This window comes from Heloderma suspectum, chromosome 11 (assembly GCF_057233095.1).
Source record: "Heloderma suspectum isolate Gila_16-S chromosome 11, 16-S_ref, whole genome shotgun sequence".
Lineage (NCBI taxonomy): Eukaryota > Metazoa > Chordata > Lepidosauria > Squamata > Helodermatidae > Heloderma > Heloderma suspectum.
Window position 1 is genome coordinate 40,665,658 of NC_139468.1, and position 21,012 is coordinate 40,686,669.

General features: G+C 50.8%; 1 protein-coding gene across 1 annotated transcript; it reads right to left on the reverse strand.

Annotated features, from left to right (window-relative positions):
• Positions 1–2,896: 2,896 nt before the first annotated feature.
• Positions 2,897–21,012, reverse strand: LOC146337299 (uncharacterized). Its single transcript, XM_084816381.1, has 8 exons — positions 20,923–21,012; positions 19,166–19,227; positions 18,483–18,697; positions 17,351–18,437; positions 14,628–14,748; positions 12,921–13,006; positions 8,568–8,764; positions 2,897–4,229 (listed from the first exon to the last, which is right to left on the reverse strand). Exons 1-5 carry the CDS (start codon positions 21,010–21,012, stop codon positions 14,706–14,708), a joined length of 1,497 nt encoding a protein of 498 aa, XP_084672507.1. The 3' UTR covers positions 2,897–4,229; positions 8,568–8,764; positions 12,921–13,006; positions 14,628–14,705.

The window sequence follows — 21,012 nt, forward strand, 5'->3', positions numbered from 1 at the left end:
TGGATATTGGAGGCTGGACAGAGATGCTGGATGGGGAGGGAAGGTAGAAGTAGCAGAGGAGATCTGGGTAAGTATATAGTCTGATTTGGTTCAAGGCTGGATTTCAGTGAAGAAGTCTGAACCCCCACAGAACCAAGGAAGTCACAGGGTGAGCTTTTGCCAGAACAAGCTCCTTAGATGAAGGTGTGGGATAAAGATGTGCTCAGCTTCATTAGAAGTTTCCTCTGTGCATTTATTCTGAGAGAAATTCCACGGGTTCATTGCTCAGCATATACCTCGTCGTGCTACGAAGTGCAAGGGACTTTGAACTGGGGACTCTATCTGACCCAGGAACCTTACTGCCCTTCCTGCCCTCCACCTGCCGCCTTGACGCTTGCCAGAAGAGAGCGCTGCTCGCGGCTCTCTCTTGCGCATTGGTGCTCTACCTGTGGCTGCACAGAGGGGGGCACTGCACAGCAGCAGCAGCCACCACCACCACTCTAGCAGTGAGAGGGGAAGAAGGGAGAGTGGCTGCCCTGGGGCGGACGGGGAGCGAGTGGTTACCATCACCTTGCTTACTGGCTTGGGGAGCAGCCCCACGGAACTACGGCTGGGGCTCAGGGGCCATCAGGGTCACCACCTAAGGGGCTGGCACTTTGACAGGCCTGGAGGCCAAGGGCACCCCAGTTTGGACGTGTGCATGTGTGGTTGCTTTTGATATTGCTCGGGCCTCTTGGAACTTGCATTTTTAGGAGGTGTTTTTCATGCTGAGCTTTAGGAGATGCATCTTGGAGCATGGGGAAATGGGAGCAGGTGGGGAGCAACTCTTCAGGTGATAACCGCCCTTCCTGAGCTGGTCTGGCTTGGCAACAGTTATCCATTCCTTGGTTACGCCACATCTAGACTACTACAATGTGCTTTGTGTGGGGCTACCCATGAAGAGTGTCCAGAAGCTTCAGTTGGTGCAAAATGTGACAGCCAGGCTGCTAACCAGTGGATGGTATCGGGATCATATTATACCTGTTTCGAAAGACCTGCACTGATTGCAACTTCCATCATGTTGGCAGGGGATAATGGGAACTATAGTCCAAGACATCTAGAGGGCGCCAGGCTGGGGAAGGCTGTGTAGTATTTGTGTTCTGTATAACATCTGCCCCCCTCCATTTGCTCCCATGGACACCTCTTCATCCCAAACTTTGAGTGTGTGGAGGGGTGCGGGTGTTTCTTCTAAAACAGAAAGTAACAATAAAACAGGTCTAAAACAGACCTCCCCTCAGTAAGGTGTCAAAAAATGTGTATGCATCAATGGGAAAGAAAACAGAAAACTCTTCCGAGAGGGAGGGACCTGAAAATAAATTACATCAACTGTGAATTGTGCTAACCCTTTGCACAGGACCAAGCCATGTGGGATCTTGTTTGCTCTGCCAATGAAGCGGTAAATGAGCTCTCACACCCTTCCCTGCATTGCATGGTTTGCACCAACAGAGAGGTGCATGATAATCGGCCGGCTGCTCTTTGTACAGAGAAAGGGGGGGTGTATCACCCTATATTCCATATATTCTGCCATTCAAAGGTTCACAAATCCCAAGAGTCGAAGAAACATGTGCTGTGCCTGCCCCTGCCATGGGCTGCCCCATGGCGCAAATAACCCACGCAGTGCCATGAGACGGGAACGCTTGCTGCAGTGCCTGCGAATTTCTGGGCAGTAGGCAGAAATCTGGATGAAAGGCCGAGATATGCCAAATGAATCCAGGAGTGGGATCCAGCAGTCCTGCCCCCCCCCCCCCACACTTTCTGCTTGCGGCAGACTCTGGCCTGAATGGCAGAAGCAGATCTCTGGGCGGCGCCAACAAGCGAGCAATTCGGCCCCCACAGCAAGGGGCTCAATGCAATGAATGTCTGGTCCTGTCTATACTCTAGGAGGCCCTTCCCCGGCCTGGTACCCTCCAGATGGGTTGGACTATGCCTCCCAATGGCCATGCTGGCTGGGGGTGATGGGACCTGTAATCCAACACATCTGAAGGGCACCAGTGCTGGGGGAGGCTGCTCTATGACTTGAATGTGCATTTAAACTACAGGCACAGCGCCTCTTAGGGAGGATGTGGATCGTGCCCTGCTCATAGCAACCGCTTAGGAAGCAACAAGAGCCTCGGGTCGGACAAGCTGCTCTCCACTCATGGCAAACAGGTCCCCCGGCTCACCCGCCACTCAAAACGAGCTCACTCTCGGAAACTCCAGGGCTTGCACCGTGAACTCTGGGGCCTCGCGGAGGGGCTTCAGGCCCCAGAGCTTCCCACGGGTCTAGAAGGGAGTCAGGTGTGTGCCACAGCAGCCAGCGCCACCGCGCCATTGGCAAGCTGGAGGAAGGCTCTGGATTAGCCAAGGCTGGGCTCGTCAGTGCCAGGAGCCTGGCTTTCTGCTCTTGCCTGGCAGGGGTGCAGAGAAGACCCAGGGACCCCCAAGATGGAGGGCCCCAATGGACCAGCTCTTCAGGCTTGCAGAGTCAAATAGGAAGCCTTTTCCAGGAATTCCCTGTCTGTGAGTTGGAGTGCTGCAGTGGTCTCTAGGCTGAGGACCATAGGTTGGGGCAAGCCATCCACCACCAGGCACCCAGGAGGAGGAGGCCCCAACAGCCTCTGCACCATCCTGCAGCCCAGCCCTGTTTGAATTTGCTTCACAAGACTCTGGACTGTACAACAACCATGGCCAAAACTGCACATTGATTGGCTTAAACCAAATTCATGCCAAAGGCCTAGGAAATACCTCCACAAATATGCGTTGCTCAGCTGTGTGCCTATATCTGTTGTCTCAGGCAAGTATACCTTACCTTTAGCAAACTGAAACTGGTAAAGGATTGCCAAATCTCTTTTGACAGTGTAATAGATACATTCGCTCATTTTAGTAATCATAAATAATATTTATAGATACTACGATGATTTGTAATTTATTGAGAGTGTAAAATGTTCCTTTTTGCATTAAAGTAGCTTTGCCCATGAATCAGCACTCACTGTTAGTAATGAATTTATCATAATTAACTACTACATAATAAATGATATAAAGCATTTTGTATGCCAATATTCCATGTACTTGATCACGTTTGTTATCCGCTGCTGGCATTCGGGGGTGCGGGAGGACAGGCTCAAGACTAGGGCTCACTCTGGGTTCCCTCCCTGCGGCCTCTTGCAGCATCTCCTGCCTGCCTCTCCTGGGGCTCATGGCTGCCCAAGTACTTGCTCCAGCTTAAACCCCCACTCTCAGCAATCGATCTCCGAGTCTCTCGGTCGGGGAAGGCACACGGATTTGGGTATGGCCAGGAGAAGCAACGGCAAGGAAACCAGTTTGGGATGAGCCTCTCCTCAACAGGGAGCAGGAGAGAGCCCTTTGCCCATCACACAGAGGGGACATCTTGTGTCCATGAAGGGTTTTCATATGTTCTGCAGACTGAGGGAAATGCAACAAGCATTTTGAGTGTGTTTAGAAAACGAGGCTCCTTAGAACAAGTATGAAAAAGACATGGCGAGGAAAGCTATAGAGACACATTTCACTGTCCTCAATTCTGAATTTTAATCTGCTGAGTTACAAAACTCCTCCTGCTCCTTTAAGCTTGTAATCTTTCACAAGCCAGCAGCCCTCCTTCCCTGGAAAAAACAACACTGATAGCACAAACTGGGAGTGGAGGTTCCCAACCAAGGGGCTCGTCCTGAGGAGCTGCCGAGGGGAGGGCCAAGGGGAAGGCCTTTATCTCCAAAAGGTCTCCTTGATGTCTCGCTCACAGGGGCTCCAGAAGGGAGTCTAGCCTGGCCGGCCCAGCGCCTGGAAACTGGAGAAGAGAAGTCTGCCAGCTTGGGCGATAACACGCCCTGCTGCCCATCTTGATTTCCAGAACCGGCTGGGGAAGTCTTGAAAGGGTGGCTGTTGACAGGTTTTTTCCTGCGAAAATACAGGGAGGCTGCAGCTCCCAGCCTCGTAAAAGGGATGGTCCAAAGGCCCTCACGAACGTTAAAAGGCACGCGATTAGATAGCAGGCCAGCCTATCTTCGCCGGCATTCTGCTGATGCAGCCTTCGCTGGGGTTAAATGGGAGCCATCAAGCTTAACCAGACAGACGCCAACCCTCTCCATCAAACTGGCCAGCACCAGATAAGGCCCCCAAAGTTACACTCTTTTCACGTAGCACGCTTCGTCTCCGAGGGGCTGACCTTTGCTGGTTCCTGGCTGTGGTTTCTCGCAGACGCCCAGTGGAGCCAGTGACTGGATAATGGAATATTATATATAGTTTTTTTACTTCAAGGCATTCAACCCTCGCCCTACCCCCCTTCCCTGTATCTGCCCCAGCTGCAAACAGCGCAAGCTTATCTTCCCAGGATCCCTTAAGCCTGTTCTCTTGAGCAAGTTCCCAGCAGAAAAACTCAAGTGAAGGACTACGTAGGGACCGGTATGTTAACCCCTTTCCTTGCTGGAAAGGCTGCTAGACTATCGAAATGACAAGGGACTCTCCTCTTCTCTTAGTGGTGTTGGCAAATGAGGCTTTGCCCATGCAGTCGGCCTGCCTCGTTCGCAGAGGATGATGACAACAACAACGACGTCTTTCGCTTGTAACCCTCCAGGGGGTTCCTCCCATTCTGTTCCAAGAGGGGCAAATTGGACGCCCCAATGAGAAGGCCACAAGTAGGATGTGAACATAACAGCACCCTCCTGCTTGTGTTCCTCAGCCACGGCCTCCGATACCGAACCTGACACATGGCCATCACAACTAACTGCCTGCCACTGATGGCCTTATCCTCCAGGATTTTCTTCTGATCCAGTAAAAACAGAAAGGATTTAAGGTTCCACCAAGAGTGAAACTCAGATTACTGCATTCAGATTCTAGACTGCCAACCATTACACCATGGAACCACCTTAAAAACGGTTTGAAAGGGGTTTAACAGTCATGCCCACATCTCCACCTCCTACTCCAGAACGCTGGAAACTGTAATTTGGTGCACGTGCTGATAATTCCTTCTTAAAGATGATTAGCTCTTACACAGAATGAACATCCCCAGGGTCACCTTGGCTGACGTCTATCAGTGTTAGGCCCATGTGAAACTGGTTCAAATGTTCCTGTACCAATAGAAACAAAGCCATATGACAGGTCCATCTCTTTGTCCATCTGGCCCAGTACTGCTTACTCCAGGGGGGTCAAACCTCTTTCAGCCCACGGGCCACATTCCATTTCGGAGAAGCCCTCAGGGGCTGCATGCCAGGGACTGGCAGGCCCAAAGGTAAAAGGGCAGGGCAAAATTGAAAAACAAAATACTCAAAATGCTGGCCTATTGTAGCTTAAAACTGTTACTGCCAGTAACCAGGAGAAGCCTTAGGAGAAGCAGTTCAACCTTTTGGAATGGGGCAGGTGGGGAGCCATGCAAAAGCCAGGGAAGCCCCGATCCATCGGCAGTCAGGGCAAAGGGGGTGGGAGCCCCAGAGGGCCGGATGGAGACCCCAGCCAGGCCGGAGTTGGGCCACAGGCCTGAACTTCAGCAGCCCTGGTCTGCTCTGACGGGCAGCACCCGCACAGGCAGTGGAGGCTGGTGGCTCCGATGTCAGTGGGGCACGGCATCCGCTCCAGGTTTCAGTCAGAACCAGTCAGAACTCTATAGGAGCTCTCCAAGGCATGAAGTTCTGACTGAAACCTGGACCGGATTCACCACCTCACTGACATCAGAGCCACCAGCCTCCACTGACAAGACCTACCGTGCAAATCACGAGCAGATGCTGGCGACGGACCCGTCGAAGACGGCAACGGTGTGGCCAGACGGAACAACGGGGTGGGCAGAAGGCAAGGCACAGTGGGGCAGGAAGGCGTCCGCCCATTCCTGAAACAAGGGTATGATTGGCTGGCCTGCCAGTCCCTGTGGTTGGCTGCAGGACTGCCACGTAAGGGGCCTCTTCTGAGCCCTTCCCTCCTCGAAGCCCACAACCAGGCACCGAACCAGGCGCCTCTTGTCTGCTGAAGCGGTGGGGTGCAAGTTCCACTGAACCACCACTCCACCGAAGGCGCCCTTCGGTGCTGGGCTCCGTGGGTGTGCTGCACGAGCTGGGAGAGGGGAAGAGAAGGCGGCAAATCATGGCTTAAGCCAAAAGGCCCCTTCATGGGTCCCCCTCCTGTAGCTAGGGAGTGGCTTGGTGGAGCGGGTGGCTAGATTCCAGTCTCACTCACTCCCCCTTTCCCCTTCTAACTGCACTGTTGCTGGTATGCAGGCTTTGTCTTGCGAAGGCCAAATCCCCACATTCCAGGAGTGGGGCTTCAACCTGCATCTCCTGTTTCCCCTTCTGTTGCATTCCTCTTTTGCCCTTTCAGCGTTAACCTCGCTGCTGTAGGGGGCATTCTCCCTTCTGCAAGTGGGTCCTTACTCTCTCTTTGCAGAATACTTGCCCCCCTCTCACAAACAGGTACGTACTAAGTCCTAGACACTGTCTGTGCGGCTTCTTTGGTACCACAACAGGCCTCAAACGCTTCGACGGAGGGCGAAAGGGTGCTTTTGTAGGCTGTTGCCTGATGTCTTGGGGCTGCCAGGGGACTTGAACCCCAGGAACATCTGGCAACAAGCACCAGCTTCTGCCCTCCAAACCTCTGGGTCATGGAGACCTTTGACAGGAAAGGCACTGTGGATCATTTTTAGCAGCTTGCTTATGCGTTATATGTTGGAGGGATGTGTTCAGTGATGTCATCGTGGCGTCTCTGCCACCACAGCTTGTTGATTGCTTTCCCTGCATGGGTACGGTGGGGATAGCATCAGTGCACAATGCTGCGATTGGTAGGTGGCAGTGGAATCACCGAGGATGCTACAGGAATGGCTGTTGGTGTTGCCATATTAGCTCCCATTTTTCTATGGTTATTGTTTTGATGTAGGGTGCGCATAGGATTGCCACTCAGTTATGCCAGTGCTAGCCCTAAGCCCTAGCATAGGGGGCCTGCAGGATCTACCTGCCTGTGATCTTTCAGTGCTGCCTGATGAAGAGTTCTGAATAACTTGAAAGCTTGCACAGTGTTACACCAGAACAAGCTGGTTCAGTATGACTGCGTATCTAATCTTCTAAGTAGTTATACTGGGAGCTGGTGAGGAATTCCTGCTAATTCAGTGGTAGGCTCTCATGGTGAAGCAACAAATCACCCTTTTCAAACGTGCCCTGAAAGGTGGGGTAGAAAATGCATGAAAAGCGTTTTACCCAAATGGCTAAAGCTGTAAACTGAAATAAATACAAGCCCGTTTGCATAAGCATGTAACTCATGAATGGGTAGAAGGGTGGGGCCATGGAGAGCAGCGGCAGAACTGGAATCCACAGCAACTGCCAGCATCGAAGATCTCCTGGCCTTCCTCCCCCATCATGGTGCGCATCCCGCCTTGTCTTACTCTCCTCCATGATTTTCCTTGCAAAAACAGTATTTTCCTCTACTGGTTATTGTTGCTATTTCAATAAACCATCTACATGCCAGTCATTGTGTAGAGAAATTAATAATGGAGATAAAATTATATTAAAAAAAAAGAATGTGGCAACTCTACCAGGACTTGGAATATTTGTAAAGGCAGACCTTGAATATAAGTGGTTCAAACTGTAACATTTTCATAGCAATGTGTTTTTTTCCTATAAATATCTTAGTGGTTTGGATTAGTTAGTGAAAAGGTTTGTTACCTAACTGTGGATGTTTTTTGCGATTGCTCTTATGAGAAATATTCCCTTCATAAATACGTTTAGGGAAATTTTAATTGTATTTTAGTTAGCTTTCTAATGTGGATTTAAATATAATATTACAAAATCTCTTCAATACGTTTATGACCATGTGTTGCTGTTCTACCTATATATTTGTTTCCTGTTCTTGTGAGCCACTTTGAGCATATCAATAAACTGGAGGAGGAGGGGGAGGAGGAGAAGAAGAGGAAGAAGGAGAATTATAAATAGGTCTGAATGTGGTCTGTGTGGTCACAAACTTATTTACAAGATGCACTTGTGAATTCACTGCTGCAGGACAGCATGATAGCCAGGAACCGAGATGGCTTTCAAGAAGGATTACAGTTCAGCCTTCCCCAACCTGGCGCCCTCCAGATGTGTTGGGGGTACAATTCCCATCCTCCACAGCCAGCATACTCAATGACCATTGGATTATGGGAGCTGCCATCCAACACATCTAGAGGGCACCAGCTTGGGGAAGGCTGGATTAGACAAAGACTAGGTTCACACAACATGACAACTCATGCTTAAGGCTGAGTATGGGTTGAGTGTGGGTTGTTGTTGAAACGTGGGTTGTGTTGTGTGAACCCCACCGCGCTAACAAACCATGGTTTGTTAACCACGAACAACCCACAAAGAGAACCCATGGTTTGTTGTTGGGTTGTGAACTCTGGGTTGTTCATGGTTAAAAAACCATGGTTTGTTAGCATGGCTGGGTTCACACAACACAAGAGCCCACAGTTCAACAACAACCCACAGTTCAATGACAACCCATACTCAACTCTGAGTGTGGGTTGTTGTGTTGTGTGAACCCAGCCAAAGTAATGAAGAGCAGACCTAGCAATAGCTGTTAGCCAGGTCAGTTAGACTGAAGCAGCCTACCTTTGCATTCCAGGAGCTGTCAACAGAGAAAGCATGAGGGGCAGCTGCCTTCACGTCCTTGCTTGTGGGATTTATGGAGGCATCTGACTGCTCATCATTGGAAACAGTGTTCTGTGGACTCAGTGGCCCTTCAGTCTTGATTAAGCAGGGCTCTTAGACTCAGACTCTTGCATCAAGATGACAGACTCGTATAAATCCTGCAGTTTAAGAAGCATATCTTATTCTGCTGGTCATGGGGATGGATGACAAAGCTTTGCAGAACTGAAGATTAATTTTCTGTTTACTGGAAGTTCTGCTCAGACCTTCCCCAAACCTCGCACCCCACCTCTGCCTCTGAGGTTTGTTCCCCACCACCACCACCACACACACACGAAGTTGGATGCCCATTTTCACAACAATAAAAGCTTGAAAGCTGAATGGAGAACATGAGTAACGGTACACAAATTGGTACAGTATAAATGGGGAATTACACACAACCCCTAGCAAAGATACTGAAGTCCCTAATCCCAGATCCAGAATGAAATCTCTTAATCTGTCAGGCCACCCTGGTTAGAGTTCTTTTTCCCCCCAGTGTGAAGGTCATAGGTAATTCCCCCCCGCCCTTCTACACTGAGCAGAAACGAGAACCAGAGAGAGCTTCATTTTCACACACACCCCACAACTCAACTCAATAGTCAGTTTGTCCTGTGCTTTTAACTCCCCCACCCCCACCCCACTCCTGGGGCAGCAAACGGGAGCTACAGAAAATTGCTCCGGAAGAGAGCTGCCTCTCAGTCAGTGGCTGCAGAAGGCTACGCTAGAGTGATCTTTCCATCAGATACCAAAGTGCAGCGAGGGAGGGGGTCAGTTCTGACCTACTCAGCCGCTTCTCTGCACACAGTAAAACCCTGGAATGTACCTGGGCTGGGACCACTCCCCACCGTCACACCCAACAGCAGCGCTGACGTTGCTAGGGTGTTTTTCACTGCAACACAAGACACTTTTAAAATGGAGAATGGCATGTTCTGTTGGTACAAGTAAGTCACCTATTTATTTATTTTTACTCTCTCCCAGTCGATGGCCCTGATCCGGCTGTAGCCCTGGGCAACAAGTCACATATAGCATGTTAGACCCATTCTATAGGGCTCAGGTGATGAACACGGCAGTGAGCATTCACCTGCATGTTGCTCCTGGGCACTGTACAGCTCCTAGCACGCCGCTGGATGTCTCTAGATGGGCCTCTGGTCTGATCCAGCACAGGTCTTCTTATGTTCTTAGCTAAAGGTTAGGTAGCTGCATTTCAGCCGCTGCTCTGCTATGGACTGGCACTTTCCTTCTTCAGCTGGCTAACGTGCTCGCTCATGCCACTTCAGCAGGACTACGCACAGGCCGAAGCCATGTCTGGCTCTGTGACGGCAGAAAGGGCCAGCTGCAGGTGTTCAGGGGCCCTTGGGCAAAACACCCTCAATGGGCCCCTCCCTCAGTGCCCCTTCTCACCACAATAGCCGCTCGCCACTCTTGCTCCACATCCTCTTTCTCATCATTGCTACCACTTGCAGAGAGCCAGGGAATGCAGAGGCCGCGGCATCTGCTGCTGCTCCTTCTCACCACCACCGTTGGGTGGGCCGGAGTGGGAGAGAGGTGGACAAACAAGTTGCAATGGTGAATAGGAGGAGCGCTTGCCAGGAGGCCCCTGCTGGGGTGTGGGTCCCTGGCAGGTGCCCAAGCATGCCAGCCCTTGACACCAGCCCTGACTGTAGATGCGGAGCGATCATATTGCTCTGCTCCTTCATGGGTCTTAGCCTGCTGCAGGCAGAATAACCTAACAGAAATCTCTGAGCTGGTCCCAAAGCTTGGACCAGAATAAATATCAGTTGCCATCAGTCTCCCATGGAATTGGGGCTGCAACTCCAGACTGACTCCAGTGCCAAGTGGACAAAGAAAAAAGTTGCAAATGGTTTCCGCCACCAGAAGTCACTTAAAGGAATTTCACTAACAAAAGTCAGCTTAAAGTGGTTCCATTTCCTTGATCTAAGGCCCCTGCCTTGAATGGTGCTGGTTGAGAACCAACCATTCAGCGCTTTGAATGACCATTTTTGGCTTGCAGACAAACTTAAAATAGAAAGAGAGCCTTTGGTGAGGAAGAAACTCTTGCCTGACGAAACACACCGGAGACTCTTTCTGTGCTCTTTTGTGAAGGCCTATCTCTGTCTCCCATCTCAGCTCTATTTCCTGCAGGTCTCTTGGGCCCAGATTCTCTCTCATTGTGAGTGGCGCATTTTGGAAATGACCTCAGGCGGTTCTCAGTGACTGGCGACCCGTGGTCAGAGTGACTAACCCAGCCTGTCTCCAGCCCTCGGACAAGCTCTACCGACTAAATACAGGACAGGCGCTGACATGTGAAGAGAAAGTCAAACAGGCAGACAATGAAACCCTAACACCGCGTAACAGGCAGGCCTCTGGACAACAATAGGGGAGACTAAAGATGGAGGTGGAAAAATGTCATGTCGGGGTTGTTTTTGGCTTTGGGGCCCAATGTCCACTAATGCGTTCACACATGCCTACATGTCTCTCCATTTCTCATTGCTTGCTGATCCAGGGAGAGGTCGTAGCGCAGTGGCAGGACACAGGCTTTGACTGAAGAAGTGCCGGCATCTCCGGAGCCAGTGTGGTGTAGCAGCTAGAGTGTTGAGCTGGGACTGGGGAGACCTCGGTTCAAGTCCCCACTCAGCCACGAAGCTCACTGGGTGACTTTGGGGCAGTCACTGACTCTCAGCCTGACCTGCCTCACAGGGACGTTGTTGTGAGGATAAAATGGAGAGAAGAAGGGTCATGTATGCCACCTTGGGCTCCTTGGAGGAAAAAGTGGGATATACATTTTTTTTTGCCCAAAAGATCTTTGGACTGCTGCTGGCTTTTATCTTGGTTACTACATTGGTTTTATTCTGTTTTAAACTTATGGTTTTATGTTATGTTTTACCATGTTGTTGTATTTTATGGTTTTCAGCTTTGTCTTGTAAACCGGCCAGAGAGCTAAATAAATAAATGTACCAAAATTCAGAAGTGCATTCTTTCAGAAGGGGGGGGGGGTACCATTCCACTTCTTTTCAGATGGACACACTTGAGTTTGGCCTGACCCAGTGGAGGCTGCTGGCTCTGATGTCAATGGGGCAGTGAATCCACTTCAGGTTTCCTTAAGAACCAGTCAGAACTCCAAAGGAGCTCTCCAAGGTGCATCTTGGAGAGGTCCTTTAGAGTTCTGACTGAAACCTGGAGCAGATTCACCATCCTATTGACATCGGGGCTACCAGCCTACACCAGCCTAGCCATCCCACTTCCCCCCAACCACCACTTTGAAAGCGTCCCGCTTCCCCTCCCCGCCACTACTTTGTAGCCATGCCACTTCCCCTCCCCACACGCCACCCTTGGGCACTGGCCATCTCAGCTCAACAGATCAGATGGAAAGTCCTGGTAATAGCCCCTCCCAGCTGGAGAGCCTGGAAAGGTCTCAGGGGAGACCATTCCAGGCAAAACAGAGCATCGTTCTGACGTGGAATGATAAAGCAGCTTCCTGTAGACCTGTAGGGGGGCTCCACTGAACATCTTTGTGCTGACTAACCCATGATGGCTTTTCCACACCTGCAAGAGGTCACGTGGCACTCCTCAGTCAAGGCATGATCAGCGTGCAGAAGCCCTGAAGGTTTGGGAGTGGATTCATGCGTGTATCTACACCACTTGGTTTCTCATGACTTGAACCTCCCAACAGTTGCTGAATGTGTAAACTGACATTACTGAAAAACTGCGTTTGGGGATGATGTCAGGAGACAGGGCACTTCCCCATGTGGTGATAAACCTGGCCAACACATGCAAGTCAGCATCTGTCAAGTGATGGACGCACCTGTGTGAACAAACCAATCCTGCCTCTGCGGCGCTTTGCGTTCTGTGAAACTGAAGGTCCTACTTTGGTCAGACCCCAAGTTAAAAAACACAGCCTTTACTTTGCTGCTGTTGGCATTGTTATTCTTCATCTTTCTATAGCACCATTTACGTACATAGCCTTTTACAGAGCAATATAAGGAAAAATGGGTTCCTGCCCCAAGGCTTGCAATCTAAATGTTGACAGTGGGCAGGACCATGAAAGAAGGGCAGGCTGGTTTAATGAACTCTTGCACAGATTTCTTCCTTGCCCCTCTTCTCCAGGTTAAGGGGGTCTATGCTGACAAAGCTTGATAACGTCTGCCTTGCACAATAGCAGCCACAGCACCGTGCATAACCTGGCCCTTCTTGAAACCCTCACTCCCATACGAGCACAAACTTACTCAAGCACAGTCATGCCACAGAAGACGTGGCAGAACCTTTAGGTGGGAATCTTACGTGCATTTCCTTGGCAGCGGTTCCCATGGAACTCAGTGGCATCTGCTTCCAAGGAAGGGAGTCTGGAGCTCAGCAACCGAGTGTCCCTTTTGGTAGAAAGGTGGGATAGAAATCAAATACATACATAACTACGACTCCTACAGAGATTCAAAGGGCACATGTAGAAACAGAGGACTGCAGAGATTCAAGTGGATCACCTCAAGGGGCACATATAGAAATAGAGGACCCCGCACTATACCAAGGCAAGCAGTGGGTGAAATCCAACACAAGTCCTACTTCAAGTAGACCAGTGGGGGCTGGTGGCTCTGATGTCAGTGGGCTGGTGAATCCGCTCGGGGTTTCAGTCAGAACTCTAAAGGAGCTGTCACTTTGGATAGCTCCTGTAGAGCGCTGACGGGTTCTGACTGTCGGCAGCGTTCCCTGGTTCTTTCCTTCCTGCTGCTGCCCTTTAAGAGTGCGGCCGCAACACTGCAGAACCTCTTTACCGAGCTGGTACAAGTGGCTCTCTGCTGGAGCTGCTGGCGTCTGCCCTGGAACGCAGCCGCCAGCCACTTCAGCCAGAGCGGCGGCCACAGAACTCATTGCCCAAGGCAGCTGATAGAGAGGGGAAGGAGGGCGGGGAGCCGCCAGGCCCGGCTGTCTGCCTTTGTGCTTCCCAAGGAAGGGAAATTATTCTTTTTTTGTTTAGCACGCCTGCTTTAGCTGGCTCTGACCTGCTCCTCTAAGCAAATTCCACCATAATGCATGAATAGGCTTTTGCATTAAGAGGACAGAGGGACATTGCTACAGAAGGAATGAATTTGCATGCGTGTGTGCGCCGTGAGAAAGGGAAACATTCTTCCAACTTACTTTTACTTGCAAAAATTGGAATGTATGTTTTAATTTAATCCCCTGGCCAGCTACATTGCCTCTGCGCAGCCCAATCCTATGGATGATGACTTGAAAATAATTCCCACTGAGTCGAATGGGGATTAGGTTTGCACAAGATTGTAGCCTTAAAGGTTGCGGGGGAGGGGGGGGGAGACACACAAATGAATAAGATGTAATGAATTTGAGTTTAACAAGTTAATTCTTAACAGTATTGAATTTTAGAAGTATCAGTAAGATTTAATATTATTATTATTTTAATAATCCTTACAACCAGATTTCAAAAGAACCTGAAAGAATTTCAGATTGAAATTCTGAATTTGCATTTGGAGGAAAAAGTTTCAACTCCTGATTCTGGCTCCAGTTGCCTCAAACGAGTTGTGCCGGCTGGGCTGGTTGGTTCCCACATGCCTGCCCATCACTGGGTGACTGCAACATCCAGTCGCAGCTTAAATGTGTTGCTGGACTGTCACAACTGCTGCAGCACAGGCCTGCAAACCAACTGCTTGGAAGGAGTTGGAGGGGGTGAATAGTGACACATCCCAGGACTAGTCAGGGGAAGGAACTGCTGAGAGGCCTCCTGTCCTCACTCCTTGGTTCTTGATTAGCCCGGAACAGTTATCTGCCCTTTTCTGAGTTTCTCAGCTTCTGCTTGGTTCTTTGCTCTAAGCAGCCAAGGTCTCCCTCTTGCTCTGATGGGGAGTCCCTCCAGGTGCATCACCCAGAAGACCAGGAAGCTATTCAGCATCCAGAGGATCCAACCTGCACACACCTTGTTGCAACACTGAAGCCAAAACTAGTCCCAATCTTACTGCCACGATGTCTGTGTCCATTACAAACCTTGCATATTTTCAAGGAGCGCAGAGAGTTGGTGGAAGGAAGATAATGCTGGCAAATGTCCCTGGTCTTCTGACGCCTTCACCATCCTTCATCCAGAGACATGCAGAGCACCTGCCTTCTGCTGTCAGAGGGGAAAAGAGGCGGTGGAGTAAGCACGCTACTGTGAATTACTAAAAAATAATCTTTTAATGATGCACTTTATTATTACGAATTATGTGAATGTTATGGCTAAAGACAATCATGGTCCCTGCTGTTCCTGCCTGGGGTTAAAAACTCCAGAGACACTGTGGTCCTGGTGGGCTTTAGGAGGCTGGGAAATGGATGGCGATAGTGGGCCCTGAGTCACTACAAAGCCTCCATTGTCTTCCATGCCTTGCTGCATGCCGGGTGATTACACGGTGTGGAAGAGGCGTTATGCTTTGCTTGCCAAAACAATAACAGGTCATTTACATAAACAAGGGGATGGTTCAGATCCCCCCCCCCCCCGCCCCTGAAGTATATGGTTGGGGCCAGCGCATTTGTAAGATTAGCTCAATTTGGGTTGCAGCTTGATGTGGGAGTGGGGTTATATGCATTTATTTATGGCATATTTGTCACCCCATAACCAAAAGTCTTTGGGCAACAAACAGTTAAAAACTGTTAAAAAACAAACTCCAGTGCAATGTCAAAAGCAGCAGCACAAATATTCAGTAAAACAATACAGCCATGTCAAAGCAGAGAATAACATTGTCCCATCTACTGCCCAAGTACCTTGCAGAGCAAGGGGACATCTCCTACTGCTCTATAGTTGTCAAGATAATCTGGGTTGGCTTATAGCTACCTACCCTGCATTTATGCTATTTGACTTGTACGCCACCTTTCTACCAAGAAAATGGCACTCAATGTGGCTATGTGTGTCCTTTGTGCACGCATATTGTGTAAATGCACCAAATAACTTCAGTTGACCACTAAATGTTGTTACAGCTATGCGAAGTCTGAGGGTGACCTTTTATCTAGGCTTCTTAGTTTTAAAAAAGCGTCTGTAATGGCTAGATGATGCTTGCTTAAATAAGCATTGATGGCTGGTGGCTACTAGCTCTTGGCCACAGAACACCTGCTTGGATCGGAATGAAGAGAAATAGTTTGGCAGTAAAGAAGACAGAGTATGTTTTGCAGCTGCCTGGCTATAAGAAGCGTTGGCAGGCTTCACGAGCTTGCTGGGGAAGAGAAGCTGCTTTTAAAAACTACTGCTATCTATCCCAGTGCTCTCCCATGTACAACATTTATATTTGTAAATAAACTCAGATATTACAAAAACATCAAATCTTCACTACTCTTTCTACAAGGGACTGATCTGATAAAAGGCAGCCTCTAGAACCTGCTGCTGCTGGATTCCTGCATTGAGCAGGGGGTTGGACACGATGGTCTCAAAGGACCCTTCCAACCCTACTATTCTATGATTCTAAGAGACGCGTGAAATAGTATTTTCACAGTCACCACAGCTGGTCGTTTATGTTGACCAGCACTATCGATCACATCAGCAAGTACTTATGATTCCCGTTGGGTGTTTCTGATGGATTCACCCCCTGTATATTATGTGGATACACTTCCATTTGTATGCACCTGTGGTTTGCTTTTTAAAAAGCAAAAGAAAGCACAAGCATTCTTGTGCCGTATGTCCAGAATATATGGCACAACAATATAACATTATTTTGTAAAACTAAGTTTTCCTACTTCCCCATGCCAGACTGCCTCATTGGTTTTTAAGGGAGTAATTACTGAATTCTTGCAAAGGAAGCCTTAGATGGTGTTTTTCAGGTATAATTAATTCCTGCATTGAGCAGGGGGTTGGACTTGATGGCCTTGTAGGCCTCTCCCAACCCTACTATTCTATGATTCTATGAATAGCATAGTAAAATATTGCACAACAGATTATCAAAGAATAGTGTTTCACTTCTGTGTTGCTGATAGAAAACAAATTGCTTATGCTTTATGTGCATCTTGATGGTTTTAGTGCTGATTAACTTACGTGTCAAATTTAATCCCTGCCCTGGTTCTTTGTAGCAAGGGTTTTAAAAAGCGTGTCTAGGTCAGGATTCCTCAAAAACATACCAAGAGGATGAGCTGCTCATCTACCTCCTAGTGGACATTGATGGCAATGCAGCATTTGCCCACAATAGTCCTTACATTTGGAATCTCTTCCTAAGCTGGCCATAAAGTAATTAAATGTATCACTGATTTTTATCTGACATTTGCGTAGCTCTCATCTTCCACACAGAAGTTAAGATGGAATCAGTTCCAAACAGAGGTTGGTTAATATGCAAGTCATTCAGCTACAGAAGCGTTTTGAGTTTGGGCTGTCCTTGAGTTTGGGCTGTCCGGATGAATGGCCAGGGACTTTTAACAAAAGAAGTATGATGTTCCAGCCATTGGGAATGTAATATCCATGAGAGTTGAGGAAGTTTACACCCTCCAGCTAGCGAGAGAGGGGCAAAGCACAATTTGGAACCAGTTTTCTTGTTTACATTTAGAGAGGTGTGCTGAGAATTTGCAGAATTTAGGTAAAACTGTGGTGCAGCCCTGGAGGGTGGCCTGAGAACAGTGGCTGTCTGGGCTTCTGAGGCAGGTTTGGCGGCTGTGCTGCCTCCTGAAGGAACTACTTGCTTCTACTATGCTCTGCTTGTATATCTGTAAACAACACAGGGATTACAAGGCCTCCCAAAGTACCCAGTGCAGTTTCATACCAAGGAAAATTGTGCTGCCCCTGGAGTCTCAGATTAAGGACAGGCTTCTGGCTAGGCCACAAACACCAAACTATCAAAGAGGCTGCCCGTCGCCTCCCTCCTTGAGTCACTGCTCTGGCCTTGCCTGCTTCCAGCCCCCTTTCCAGCGTGGTCGAATCTTTCAGCGCTCCTGGGCTCGGGGGGCGGGGGCGGGGCGCCTGCTCCTGCGGCCCGAGGAAGCCCCTTGGCTGCAGCAGGGCCCCCAGGCCCAGCGGAGGAAGACCCCCAGCGGCCCGCGGCCCGCTCACGCCTCCTCCGCGCCAGGAGGCCCGAGGCGCCACCCGGTGACTCGCGCGGCGGCCGGGCCGCCCCGGGGAGAGCTGGTTCTTGCCCGCCCGACAGCAACGCCCCTCCGCGGCCGGGGCCCGGCTCCTGCGAAGGCGCGGGCTGCGGCAGCCGGCTGGACGGAGGAAGGGGAGCCGGGCGAGGGCGAAGCGCGGCCCCGATCCCGGCAGGCCTCCTCCCTCCGGCTGCGCCTCCCCTGCGAACAGCGGCCTCCGCCCAGGCTCGGGACGTGTCGCCGCGCTGCGCGCTTGCCCGCGAGCAGCCCCGCGGGCTTCAGGGGGCTCCCGGCACGCCTGCCACGGGCGCCCCGCCCCCCGCTCGCCCCTTGCGCGCGCGCGCGCGCGAGCGAGCGAGGGCCGGGCCGGGCCGCGGCGCCGGGGTTGCGGCCAGCAGCCAATGAGAGCGGCGGAATTTCTTTCATTCAGAGGCCTCCCCGATCCCCGGGAGGCGGCGCCAGCTCCGGGCCCAGCCAATCGGCGCGCGGCAGGCGCGGGCGCCCTCCCGCCGAAGGCCAACCAGGGCTGTCGGAGCCCGGACTTTCGCCGCCCGGGGGCGGGGCGGGGCGGCCGCGCGACTCCGGCCGGGCAGGCGCCGTCACCCTCGGCGCGCCGCGCGTCCCGGGGGGGGGGGAGCGGCTGTCGGCGCTGCGCGGGGCGCCAGCTGCTGCGCTTGGCCCGCGCCCGCCCGAAGCAGCCTGTTGTGCGGGCACTAGCGGGCGGCCTCTGCTGCTGCCCGGCGCTCCGGAGCGGGCGGACTCGGGGCGCTCAAGGCCCCTCAGCCTCCCTCCCTCCCCCCCCCCTCGCTTGACGCCGCTCGCGCTGCCCCCGGCCAGCCGCTCCAGCAGGCCGCGCCGAGGGGGCGAGCGCGGGCGGCCGGGCCGCTGCATCCGCCCCGCTGAACGACTTCCGCGTTTTCCTCTGCCCTCCCCGTGCCTTCCCCCTTGCGTGTCGCGTCCTCTTAGACTGCAAGCCCGCAGGCGGGGCTGCCTTCTTTCGCTGGTCGTATGTGAGCCGCACCGGGAGCCTTTTTGGCCGAGGAGCGGGATTAAAATACTTTAAATAAGTGAGCTGTATAACTGCTTAGTAAAAGACCGGGAGGAAAGCGCATCAAGAACGGACCAGACCAAGACTCGGTGTTGCCCAGCGTTGCGTTCCCAACAGCGGCTGCCCAAATGCCTCTGCGAATTTCACAAGCGAGGGATTCATTCATTCATTGCATTTGTACCCCGCCTTTCTTCCTCTTGCAAGGAACCCAAGGCGGCTTACATTATCCTCTCCATTTTATCCTCACAGCAACCACCCTGTGAGGCGGGTTGGGCTGAGAGTCTGTGACTAGCCCAGAGTCACCCGGTGAGCTTCCATGGCCGAGTGGGGACCAGAACCCGGATCTCTCAGCTCCTAGTCCCACACTCTTGCCACTACGCCACGCTGGCTCGCCACACTGGGATGAAGGGAGCATGCTTCTGAGCATGAGAGATTCCATTTCAGCTACCTTGTCTGCAGGGCCTGCCCTACCGTGAGACAGAGTGAGGCAGCCGCTTCAGGCAGCAGATGCTGAAGGGCAAGAAGCGGACAGAGCTGTGCGCGCCACTGGTGCCTGTATGCTGTATGCCGGCATCTTGCACACAGGTGCGGTGGAGGATGCTGTTCCATTGCCAGCGTAAGATTCAACTGCCGGTCCAGTCAGATTTTGTATGTGGAATGAGGGAGGCGCCATCTTGTCTTGGGCTGGCCCTGCATGCCTGGTGTTTCTATGAATCTAAAGGGGGGGGAGGGGGGAGATAACCAGAAAAAAGTGCTTACCTAATGAGTTTGACAAGGCTTTTCCGTGCCAATCAGGTAACTGTGGAAATACCAAGCACTGTTGTTTATTTTGAATACTTTTCAACATTATTTAGCCTCAACAGTGTGACAGACATTTCTCTTATATAATCTGGGAGTTAAGTAGGGTTGGTCTTGAGCTTACATCCAAGCAACATAATAGCTTTAAAACAACAAAAACAAACACCATTCCATAAAACAGAAAAACAAACTCCTTTCCAGGGCCATTTAAGCTCCATAATTTGCATGTTGATGCTATTTTAAAATTTGTGCAGTAATGTTTCACGTTGTGGGACACAGCCAAGGCGGTGTTTTTAGCCTCTGGTTTTACAAGCTCAAAGTTTTATACAGCATAGGCCCTTGCTAATTTATTAAGACGGGCCTGGCGTTGGAGCCTTTGTTGTTAATGCAAATTTTGAAATGAGATGCTGCAGATGCTATAAAAAAAAATCCCAGCAAGCCTGTATTTACCAGCTGAAACAAGGAGAGAGGTGCCATCATTGTGGGCTGCTTCTGCCTGCCGGTGGCTTTGGGGTGTATGGACCAGAATTTCCAAAACAAAGCATGCAGTATTGTGATGAGATCTAGGGAGCTGATGTGAGGGCTGTGATTCTTTGTAGAAGAGAATGCTCCTCATATTGTTGTCCTAGGATCTGGGATATTCTTTTAAAACAAATGGCTATCCCAAATAGGGCAGCCATATTTGGGGTCCAGGTATGTAACTTTTATCCTTTTCTCCTGCTCCCCTTGGACTTTTCTCAAGTGTTTCATATTGTGCCTTCCTGGGGCTTCCATGAACATGTAGTTACTTCCAGAGAATGCAAGAAAACTGCTGAAAGCACCTCTGCAGTGGTTACTAATTGTAACGGCTTTATATTATCTCCTGTATCTGAGGCTTCCCAACACCAGTTGCTGGGGAACACGGGTAGGAGGGTGCTGTTGCCCTCATGCCCTGCTTGTGGGCTTTCCATTGGGGCATCTGGTTGGCCACTGTGGGAATAGAGTGCTGGACTACATGGGCCCTTGGTTTCTTCTTCTGTTCCAAGGTTACAATGTTTGGTACTTTTTCTGCTGGAAAAAGGGTGAGGAAGGGGAGACATAATCAAGGTGTATAGAAGTGATGTATGGAGTGTGGGAAGAGGAAGATGTTCCCCCCCTCATAATAATTGAGCCTGGGGTCCTCCCATGAACCTGAACAGTGGGAGATTCAGGACAGACAAAAGGAAGTACTTCACACAGCGCATAGTGGAATTCACTACCACAAGATGTAGTTGTGGCTAATATGGGATTAGCCAAATTCACGGAAAACAAAGCTATCAATGGCTACTACTTGTGATGGCTGCATATGACATCCAGTATCAGAGGCTGGCAGCCTGCCAGCAGCGGTTGTTGGGGAACACAAAGGCAGGAGGGTGCTTTTGCGCTCACCTCCTGCTCAGGGGCTTCCCACTGGGGCGTCTCGTTGGCCACTGTGGAAACCAATTCTGGGCTAGAGAAGCCTTTGGTCTGATCCAGCAT